The following is a 12491-nucleotide window of genomic DNA, read 5'->3' on the forward strand; positions in this document are numbered from 1 at the left end:
CGGCGGTCAGTTTCATTGAAACTGGCCATCTGTGCAGGACTTTGTTTATAGTGTCCAAGTGTGTGCACAATACACAGGTACACTCTCTATTCCATCACTCTCATAGTTTGGTGGGACGGATAACCGACACGGCCAGTGAGAGGTCAGGCGCAGGACCGACGGCTTTACGTGCTCTCTGAGGCACGGAGGTCTTCGACCTCAACTTCCTAACTCCGGGCAATCTCTAAGAAATTCTTAACAGAAAATCTCAGAAAAGACTTTTTGGTCCGACCCAGGATTCGAACCCGAGACTAGGGATTGCAATCCGGCGTGTTTCTAGAACTGCCGGATCCGGCACTGACGCAACGGATCCGGTGCCGGATCCGATAAACCTCAAAATCGCGAAAAGATAATCCATAATATCATTATGTTAAGGCAGAAAGAGCTTTCCTAGCCACGGGTTATATTTGTAGTTCCATCAGAAGCAGATTAGGGGATAGAACTATCAATATTATGTTACCTTAGATCTTTTTTTCAGACACAAAAATGATTGTTTTATTGATTCAAGTACTTGAACTTTACACTGCACTGCAGCAAGTAAATGCTTTTTCTATGAATGACTAAAGTTGATTTTATAGGCACATATTAGAAATGTTTGATTGTTAAGTCTGTTAAACTAATTATCATGTTGTTGATTGTTGTCTATAATTAAACTGATTGTTCTGTTATTTAAAATAGTTTCTTATTTTCGTTAAGTAATATCCATAAAATCTAATGTTATTATTGCTCTAGTCTAGTAGGTAGTTAGTACTTACAGATAATTACATTAATAACTAAGACTGATAATTAATTTATATAGAATATGTAGTTTTAAAATTTCATTCGGTGAAAACAAAATAGTAATTAATACTAAAATGTTATAATTAAAGATGATATTATTCCTTATGATAAAATGTTTTATACCTATTATTTTTTTTTAAATCAAAGTACATTTACCCTCATATACATTTGCCCATACCTCCCATTCATCAAAAATGGCAAACTATGTATAAGCACTAAGCAGTCTCTAATCCGGCCGGATCCGATCGGATCCGGCCGGATTGAAAGTGATACCGGATTGCAATCCCTACCCGAGACCTCTCGCACCGCAGTCGCATATACTACCGACCGCGCCACAGAGGCAGTTTTCTAAGTTATACTCATATTATAAACTAGCCTCTTAGGTGTAAAATTTGACAAAATCCTTTCTTAGGAGATGCCTACGTCATAGTAGCTTTATGCAAGCAAAGTTTCAGCCCAATCGGTTCAAAATATACAAAGTCTCATACAAATTTTCATCCACTATTTAATCCCTTTAGGGATTAAATTTATTGAAATCCTTTCTTAGGGGATACTTACGTCATAGTAGCTTTATGCATGGAAAGATTAAATTTGGAAAAGTTTCATGCAAAGTTTCATCGCCTATTTTATCCCCACAGGAGTGGAATTTATCATATTTCTTTCTTAGCGGATGCCTACATGATAACAACTACTTGCGTGCCAAATTTCAGCCCGATCCGTCCATTGGTCTGGGCAGTGCGTTGATAGATCACTAGATCAGTCAGTCACAGTCACGTTTGAGTTTTACATGTATGGATTATATTTTTGTAATAATATAGGTATTGTTGCACAGTTGGCATTGTATAATAATGTTAAAGCAACCTTACTAGGTGGACACGCGATTGAACGATTAGTCGCTTATTAAATGCATGCTTAAACATAATCGATCGATGGTCGATCAATGGGAAATGATTAATGTTAGCTTGTCACACCATGTTGAGCTTTTAATAGGAAATAATATTAAATATTATTTTTCTCATTATTACAATAATATTTTCTTTTTTATTTCCCAGTGTTAATCCTCGCGACCGCAGCGATGTCAGACTACGCGGAACAACTCCTGAAGGCAGGGAACCACCAGTTCACTGCTAAAATGTTCTATGTAAGCTTAATTATATTTCTTTCATATGCAGGAATCTCGGGATCAACGTGCATGTTCTTAATTCGGAAAAGTTATCAGAAAGCCCGTAGAGCGATTGTTCCTGGGCTAATCAATACTAATATTATAAAATTGTAGAGTTTGTTTGTTTAGTTCAACGCACTAATCTCAGGAACTACTGTTGCGAATTGAAAAAAATACTGTTGGATAGCCTATTTATTGAGGAAAGCTTATAAACTATACAACATTACGTTACCAGTAGCAGCAGCAGAGTACCAGTAAAAATGTCACAAAAACGGGAATAAGTTTGTATGACTCATTCTCTCTTATATGACGCAAACGAAGTTGCGCGGGTCAGCTAGTTATCTCAAATAAATTTTTATGTCGCACACCACAAATTCATCTTTATTGAGTTCTAATGTAAGTAATATTTTAATTTTTAGGAAGTAGCGAAAATTGAAACAGGTAAGAGTTGTGTGCTGTCAGCATTCTCGGTACTATCTCCTCTGGCACAACTAGCGCTGGCCTCAGTGGGAGACTCACACGATGAAATACTCAGTTTTTAAACTCTCGCGTTGCATGTTTAATGTATAATAGAATACGGGAATTAACGCGAACACGCATTTTACCTTAAAATGCATTTTAAGGTAAAATGCGTGTTCGCGTTAATTCCCGTATTCTATTATACATTGAAATACTCAGTGCCATTGGAATGCCCAACGACAACGTCGTAAGTACAGACACAATTTATTACGATGCATAACGTGGTTACCTATTGCATCAATATCTATAATAAAATTTCATGTGTACAGACCATAGCAGTATTTCGGGACGTGAACGCAAGACTTCGGTCGGTAAGAGGCGTGGAATTGAAACAAGCTAACAAAGTGTATGTTCGTAACGGCTACACTCTAAAACGCGACTTTGCTATTTTATCCAAAGATGTATTTAACTCAGAAGTACAAAACATTAATTTTGACAACCAAAAAAAAGCTGCCGCTGAAATTAATGCCTGGGTAAATATAGTTCATATACTTCTGTCTTATCTGGTGACACTTAGCTCCATTAACAAACAAAATAATTTGCAGGTGGAAGGTCGCACAAATAAGCGTATAAAAGATTTAGTGGAACCCAGCAAGATTCAGGGCGACACCTTTGCGATTCTTGTCAACGCCATATACTTCAAGGTAACTCGTATTCATTTTATTATTTTTTATTAAGACACGCTCCTTAGAATGCACGATCGAGTGTCCGTGTAATGAGCTAATCTGAATCAGAAATTAAAAATGTAAGGCTCTTTAATGGCTACTACATACATGCCGGCGGTACATGCCACGCAGAGCTGTCAAATGTTCGAATCAATCGCTCAAATGAGCAACAATTGACGCCGGCACGCAGCGTAACCGCCGTCACCAACTGCGGCCATGCCGCCGGGTGTGCCGGAGTCCACTGTGTGTAGCAGCCCTTGTAAAGTTGCAGCATTGTAAAGCAGTATCCCGAGTAGTACTAATTACATACCTTTGAGTAATTTTGTTTTAAGGCATAGGGTCGTTATACTCATGCCACATCCATTGGTAAGACTGGTCTTTACTTTATACGAAACATTTGACGATGTTATTTATTTAAGGGAAATTGGAAGAAAAAATTTAAGAAATCTCTGACTCGGAATTTAGATTTCTTTATCTCTAAAGATAAAACGTCCACCATACCTATGATGTACCAACGACGAGATTTTAAATATGGTGAAAGCGACGAACTCGATGCTAAGGTAACAACAATTTAATTTGAAGAAGAACTCATTTTTGTCACATAAATACTTAAGAAGAAACAACGCATTACTGTGTTCTATAAATATCTATTATGATGCAGTTTCTAGAAATGCAGTATGAAGGAGGTGAGACATCGTTCGTGGTAGTGCTTCCGAATCAGTATGATGGCATTGACGCGCTCATTGAGAAACTAAAAGACCCCGCTGCCTTCACGAAGGGTCTCACTACAATGGGCACTTGTGAAGTGGAAGTAACATTGCCGAAATTTAAAATTGAAACCACCACAGACCTTAAAATAGTTCTCTCAGAGGTAACACTCGTATAACTGTTTTTCTATTGTATTGTTGCTATACCCTTAAAGAAACATTCAACTTTCTATTTGTCGAACCAAATTAACAGGCATTAGTGAGACAAGGTTTTTTTTGCATACAAATCAAACAATACTAGCAAGTTAATTTTTCAGATGAATATAAAAAGATTGTTCAACTCATTAGCAAGACTGGACAATCTCATAGATGGTGAAGAGCACCTACATATTTCTGATGCCGTGCAGAAAGCATTCATAGAAGTAAATGAGAAAGGCGCTGAAGCAGCTGCTGCCAATAGTGAGTTTTTTTCATCACTTATAACGAACCGAATATGTGTGTAGAAAGCCTCACGTTGCAACACAATTCTAAGTGTAAACTCTGCTAAAAAACAATGCTGCAGATCAGCGACGATCTGCAGATGACGAACAATAAACAATTGCTATTAAGTACCTACTTCAATCTACTTTATTTACTATTTCCAGAGGTTGGCGTATGTTTTCCTATATCCGTCAATAGGCATCCACCGAGGCCGAAAATATTCAAAGCTGATCATCCGTTTGTGTTCTTTTTGATGGAAAGAGATAACATTCTATTTAACGGAGTATTCCGAGCTTAAACAGGTATAGTATGGTTGATTAATGTGGTGGTTCTCTTTTAGTAAGTCAGGGAAGGACAGATGCTAGTTCTTCAACAAACCACTTAATATTATTATTTAGTTTGATGTTTCTTTGATTCATATGTATTGTCAATTATACTTACTCGGGTTTTGGAACTAAATTATCATGTTTATAATATTTAATAACACATGTTGTATTATACTATATTAAATTGTCAATAAATAAATATATCCTATTTTATTATGTGCCAATTTTAAAACACGATCGTTGATTTATGTTAATAATCAATTATAATAAGTGATTATAAATTGTACTAAGGTATCAGTTAAGTTTATTTTAAATTATAATTTCCATTGTAAACTGTTATATTGTTTTATTTATATTATTAACATTCTTAATTTTCCCTCATTATGATCTAAAATATATTTACAAGACTCAATCAATTTCAGCAGTTTCGGCTTTACGTTATCTGTCAGGGAGATACTCAGTAAAAGAAAAGATGAATGTAAATAGACATAAAAATTGACAAGATAAACGATTTTACAATAAATTTTCTACTATAAATTTGCACAGGGTCAGAACAATGCCTCGTGAGATTTGATATTTTGTCTAATACTAGGTCGTGTTAGTAAAAAACTGCCTTTCAAAAACAATATACGACTGTATAACTTTTTTGGCATGATGGTCTGTTGTCTCTGGCACTCTTCTATTTCTTCTATCTCTTTTCAATGTTAAATGGTTGAGGTCACCTTTGTTGCTTACCGTAGAGGTAAGTATATCAAAAGATGATTATTTTAACAATTGTCTAAAGAAGCGAGCCGGCCTGAATCAGTCTATTGATGCAAGCCATTGCCACTCTCAACCCAAACCCTCTACATCGTAATAGATGACGAACAGGATTGCGAGAACGACCAGTCTTTAAAATAAATGTACTTTATAACTACACTACAACTAACAAGAAGGTCCTGTATGACAATATGTATGGATGTGAATGAGGCAAGGGAAGTTTGTAAGGATCATAAGTGGCAACATTTGGTCACTGCTTACCCATTTAGAAAAAGGCGTGATATTATGTATATCTATTTATATGCATACATCTCATCTCATTGTCATAATCATGGACTACCTCCGTGGCGTAGTGGTTTATGTCACCACGCCGCTACCAACGCGTCGCCGCGTCGGGAGGTCAGAGGTTCGATTCCCACACGGAACAATTATTTGTGTGATCCACAAGTAATTGTTTCGGGTCTGTTTGAACTCTGTGTCCGTTGTTTGTATGTTTGTAAAAGTCCCCGCGACACAAGAGCAATTCTTAGTGCAGGAGTTAAAAAAAAAACAGAAAAAAGACAATAAATATTTTTTGTAATAAGAAGTACATAGGATTAACTTCTAATCAATAAAGCTGGAAAGAAAAAGAACGTTTGTTCTTAAAAGCATCTGTCACAGCGTTTTCTTATTCACACACCACGGTCTCCGGCACTTGACTTTGCATAATAATGCAAACTATATTCAAGACGGCACAGATTTATAGTGAAACAGGGTGTTACGGGACGAATAAATATCTAACAACGGCCCCGCTTATTTTTACTTATTCACTTTGAACAAAAAAAATGCAGATGTCTTTTAACGCCTACACTCTGTGATCAACGTATTGTGTTTACGAAAAACCCGAGCGCAAATACAGGAACTTACCTTACTTTCAAAACAAAGAAGGTAGAACTTTCTCTGGTTTTACAAATATAAAATTATAAATATTGGTCATATATTAAAAACAGTAGATTAAATTTATCTTGTGATGTGATATTTTCATTGATAAATAAATAAACATAAAAAGTAATAACCTGTTAATTAATTTAACTATACTTAGAAATACAATCTACAAGTACAATAATCTACAAAGACTTTTAATTTGACTCGAAACAAAATTAAATTTACTGCTTCAAGATTTCATTGCGCCGAAATCACCAGAGGAAATTCATAAAGCACAGCACAGTGCGGTTTCACTAATAAATGAGCTTTTATAAAAACAAACAAAATGCTGAAGTCGAGACACGAGCAAATTGAGGGCGAAGCAATTTGTATCTCTTGTCATACTTTTTAATTTCATCCCGAGGAAAACAAATTAGTTTCGCCCGAACACTTTGCATATTTACAAATCTTCAACGATGAGAGCGGGTTCTTCTTCCGCTTTTTTGTGTTTTTAATCATTTTAAGGCTTTATTAAAACAAGAACAATGAGCGAAATCGGCTTAGGACCTCACAAAACCTTAGATGTTTTTTCATATTTCACTTTTTATAATTTCGTTTTTATTTTGCTACTCACTCTTTGTTCGCATATTAGTCGTAAATAAAAAAAACGTGGAAGAAGTCCTAATTACGATTTGTTTCACAATATAAAATTTAAAATTCATGACACGGAAATAATTTCAAAATAATGCTTATAATTTCTTACAAAACACAAATTAAACTATAACCCATTAAAAAGTAAGGCAACAGTATAAAATTGCAAAATAACATTATATGAAATTTTTTACTTAAAGTAAAAGCTCACTGTCAAAGTGAAAGGACATGAAATATATAAAAGCAGCACACACTACAAACTGTCACATCTTATTTTCACTATATGGGGCAGCGTAACTTAAGAGCGAAGTGGAAAATCCGATAGATATTTTGCAGAGCACTCTGAAAATTCTAAAAATTAACACTGCATTAGTGTTTGAATGGCGGGTCATTCATCTCACGATAATGGCAGAATGACGTCCTTCTAATGGACGGAGACAAAGAGGGGCTCTTGTTAGCAATTATTAATGCATTAATGTCAAGCATCAAGGAAAGTGTAAGTGCAGCAATGATTCACGTCAACTTTTTTCAAACAATTTAGTTTTTTAAAATATTTCTCTATCGATACTTAAAAGATGATTCTCATTGCAAATTAAATGTCCATCTTTTGTGGAAATGGTTACAAAAATTTGTCAATAAAGAAAAAAATATGTAATGCTAATAAAATATAATGTGTGCTCGCACTTAGTCCCATTACAGACATTGCTTTTGCCATTCCCTGAATTAGAGATTCTTAAACTGTTAGGTTGCAAAATATAAAGGAGCTTAAAGTGAACATCTTGTTATGCACCAGCAGTAATTGCTTTTCCCGTCGGTAATACCGTAGAGTAATTCTAGATTCTTGCAGCGAATGAGCGCTTGTAATGATGGTGACTATTGTGTTTCCAAAAGGAATTTTCAAGACTATCCTGTTCTACAATATCGTATTATTCTTATACAAGATAGCTGTAGATTATGAGATGTTGAGTCAGATATTGCATACTTTGCCAAGTAATTGTTTTTTCTTGAGCGAGCGTGCCACGTTTAACAATCATAGAACATAACAAGGAAGATATGAAACGTTGAAAATGTTAAGCGTATTTTCCACAAATGGAAAAATTTGAGAATCATAAAAATTTAAATTTATTTCCATTTTGGGTATGTAGTGCAAATCGGTGGGTGCATATTTTTATTCCTTTTAGCTGCATCAGCGCTGGCGCCGGCGAGCTACGTGAGCGAAATACAGATAGCGCGATGATTAGTGTTTTGCTTAGTAACTACGTTAAGGAGGGAACACACGACGCCCAAATCTTAGCAAATTCAATGAAACTTGTACAATTTGAGCAAACTATACGTTGGCATCGCAACGTGCGGAGTTTCCTTTCAAGTCTCAGGCAGTGACGCTTTAACGAATACAATGTTATCTCACGCTAAACTTGAAGTAATTCGCCTCACAACTCCTCCCGAAATAATCTTAGTGCCTAAGTGTTGTTAAGACGATCATTCTCGCCTCTAGTTCATTTTGTTTCAGTAAACAGACAGTATGATATAAATTTAAACACTACAATATCTCTTATTATATATAATGTCTGTTATAATGTATCATACATATGTTCATTAAATATTTTTTAAAACATGATTAAATTATGCTCGTAACCGGCAGTCCTGTCTGCCAAGATGTGTGGATATGTATGAGGCACGGGAAGTTCGTTCAGATCGTAGAAAGTTGCGTTCCTTGGTGTCTGCCTACCCCTATGAGAAAAGGGCTTGATATTATGTATGTAATTATTGTACGCACCTAATCTACACAAGCGCACTAACAGAGCGCACAAATAGTATATAGAGGTACTAATTAATTGGTTACGAACATTTTGAATGACGACCCTCTCATTAGCTGCGTTTTGTTACGCCAATTATTTTTCTACAAATCACGTTCAAAGTTGTACACAATCGATCATCATTACCCAACATATTTATTCCGTATACTTTTTGGGATGATTTATAAGGTTACCTTGACAGTAACTGTCAAAATTATGACGTATCGTAAGAAGACTTGATACGCAGTTACATACATAATACATATTATATTAAGGTCGGGGAAAAAGTCTTTTCGCATTATAGTATGTATGAACTTGTAATAAAATCTTTTCTCTACACAAAAAAGCTCGATATTTGGGTACCTCACGAGTTCACTGAAAGAAAACTAATGAACCGTGTACTCATTTGTGATTCTTGAAGCCAAAGAGATTTTATTACAATTTCATACATACTACAATACGATAAAACTTTTTCCCGACCTAATAACTATTATGTTTACAAGTTACCAAAAATTAGGATTTCCATCGCGGACAGGCCTTTTAAAGATTGTTTATAGACCTATCTGCTAAAAAAAGGATTATTTGTATACGAAAACACCTGACTAACGGACTGCAATAACGATTATGTCATATTTACTTAACGACATTGTTCGTTTATAACTATTAATTTTAATCACAAAACAAATTAAATGCAATCAGTCTAATGTAATATAACGGCTTTTGATAAAATATACATAGTGAAAGTGCCTCCTTTATGGATATTTAATTCTCATACTTTTAGCACGATGTTATTACGAAACTAATCCAGCTTATCGGACTAAGTGCCGGCTAAGACCTTCACACACCACACAAAATACGTACATTACACGAATAACACGTTAAGAAGTTTTCGTGCTTCTATGTTTATAATAATGTTTATGTTGTTAATTAAAATATATATTATATGGTAAAATAAAACAGGAGAGCGATATGCTAAGTGATTTTTTTCTGCAGTCAGATTAAATTATCGCCTGATAAAATTTTGTTAGAAGTATATTAATATTCACATTATTATTTCGACACATAAGCTGTCAAAACTATGTTTTTTTCCGTAAAAAGAAACAATTCACAATTTAAAAATCACCCTATAACGGAATATTTGTAATTTTTTCCCATGAAAATTATATTGTGATTTTTTCTCTATGGATTACAAAGATGTATAGATAATATTGAAGCAAGGGAAGTTTTTAAAGACCGAATCAAGGCTTCATTGGTCTCTACCTACCCCTATGGGGAAAGGTATGATTTTATGTGTGTATGTTTGAATTACTTTGAGTCAATTGCAGCCAATTGGTGCATCCTGAAACTATTCTATATGTAGTTGTGTAAAGCTTATGCGTGACAAATGTATCAAATCCATCCGTGATTTGTGTACATACTAATGGCTGGGAGAATGCGATAGTAGCATACCGCATGGGATGTCATAACTTTAATCATCTGGCGCACTGAAGCGGTCATTAAGATATTATACATATATTATATTATTAGTACTGAGTATACCAATAATACGTTACACGTTGAATATAATAAGCAACTGTAGCGACAGACAATAGACTATTTCAATGAAAAACAATGTTATGTGTTAGTAAATTAAGCCTACCCCTATGGGAAGAAGACGTGATTTTATACATGTTAACAATGTCAAACTCATCAAACTGTTATACTCGAAGTCTAGGCACTTGGCTTTATATAATGCTACATAACGTAAGAACTCTTACAGAATTTTGAAAATATTTCTTAACCTGAAAATGAAACCTTAGAAACTCGATCTACAGTCGCATGCCTACGCCACTACCTCGCTACTATAGATGCAGTCAAGAAACTCAATATGTTTACCGAAATTCACAATCCTTTTATTCTGACTAACATTTAACTTGACTAGCAGCATGTAGCAAATAAAAATGTATACGTACATAAAATTATACCTTTTTCCTATATATCATGGGCAGGCAGATATAATTCTTACAAACTTCCCTAATAAGAATGTACGATAATAATGTATGTACATAAAACAGCTAGTTTGCTTCTGATCATATAAACGTTCTACAAGACATAGTAGTGTGTTAACACTCTGTTACTAATCACGCCCGTATACAGACTAAACTTGACCAAGATTTAACTTGCTATACAAAAACCTGTAAACTTAAAGTAGGTGATCTAGAGCTAAATCCGTAGAAACACTTTTTTCACAGCACAACGAGTACCTCAAGCACTTAATCTTAAAAATGTTGATGTGCATTTTTGAGACACAGACATTTTTGGCATACAACTATGACAAAGGGATATCAACTAATTAATTTCTGCCAGCGATTTCGTCTGCCTGAAAAAAATTCCCGCGGGGAATAGTACCTAATCTATGTGTTATATTTGAAACTTTTTACCGCAAACCATTGAGTAGTTTTAACGTGGCTGAGAAACTAACATTCAGACATTCATGTGTATAATATAAGTAATATTATAAGAATAGATTTATTCGCCTCGGAGGTATGACAAGGTAATAGGTACAAACACCCTACTACCACATTTCCGTGCACGTTTATGAATTCACAAGTTTCAAGTTTCTATCCTATTAATGTAGTACAGAGGATGAGAAAGTTTTGTTTGCATATTCATTTACAAAACCGATTTATCTACCGAGCAACATCGATGTTGAGTCCCTCAACGACCAAGTAAATATAACATAGTGTGCTGAAAAATACTTTATGTGAATAAGTATAGTTACTTATCCACGGTATGATGATAGGAATGCTTACAGAATCATTTACTTGTAGTCATAAACTTTCATATTTTATTATTTCAGTAGCTCGATTCTCTACTACTATCGACTACCGACCTGTCATTGACAATTTTGTATGAATATCTGATCAGCGCCTCTGACGGGCGTCGTAGGAAATATTTTCTCAGTACATTCTAAATGACAAAATGTTGATACTTGACAGTACCGACTGTACAGAATCGCGCTACTGGTTGTCAAAATTTAAGTATGTATGTACCTAATAACAACTTATGCGAGTCGAGTCGTAAATAATGGTAAATTATAAGCGGTAACAATAAAAATCATTCCTAATCTCGACGTCAATTTTAAACAATTCATCTTGAGTGGAGCGGCGACGGTGAAGTGGTCGGATTTCAAAAGTCATTTTTCAACCGTTATGACGTAATCGCTTATGAACTCTAAGCTTTTTATTTGGAGAGGGGGAAATTTTCATATTCAACGTTTTATAAGCTTATCCGCCGAGTGGTCGCCACTGCGCACTCGTTCCCTTCGCGCCCTATTCAAATACTTACTTTCGGTTTAATAACATTCAGGGTACGGATCATGCTATAAACAATTTAAAAATGAAAATACTCCCATACTTTCAGCTTAATATTATTTTTTTAATAAGGTCGCTGTGCAGTACAGTTTTTAATATGTCTCAATTGAATTGTTATTCAATATGTCTCAATTGAATTGTCATTCAATTGAGACACATTAAAAACTGTACTGCTAAGAATATTAAAATATGTCTCAATTGAATTGTTATTCAATTGAGACATATTGAATAACAATTCAATTGAGACATATTAAAAACTGTTAAGTGTGCTATTGCGAACCATGTATTTAACCTTATTCAAAAATTATATACATTGCAGTTATCATTTTAATTTATTCTTTCTGTACACTG

At 34.7% G+C, this 12491-nt stretch overlaps 1 protein-coding gene across 1 annotated transcript; it reads left to right on the forward strand.

The window, feature by feature from the left end:
* The first annotated feature begins 1816 nt into the window (after positions 1-1816).
* Positions 1817-5015, forward strand: LOC142972893 (antichymotrypsin-2-like). The gene is made up of 9 exons (XM_076114300.1): positions 1817-1960; positions 2401-2504; positions 2648-2687; positions 2770-2973; positions 3046-3144; positions 3585-3725; positions 3827-4036; positions 4190-4331; positions 4517-5015. The coding sequence occupies exons 1-9, from the start codon at positions 1895-1897 to the stop codon at positions 4648-4650; spliced, it is 1140 nt and encodes a 379-aa protein (XP_075970415.1). The 5' UTR covers positions 1817-1894; the 3' UTR covers positions 4651-5015.
* Positions 5016-12491: the final 7476 nt, after the last annotated feature.

The sequence above is a fragment of the Anticarsia gemmatalis genome, chromosome 5 (assembly GCF_050436995.1).
Source record: "Anticarsia gemmatalis isolate Benzon Research Colony breed Stoneville strain chromosome 5, ilAntGemm2 primary, whole genome shotgun sequence".
NCBI lineage: Eukaryota > Metazoa > Arthropoda > Insecta > Lepidoptera > Erebidae > Anticarsia > Anticarsia gemmatalis.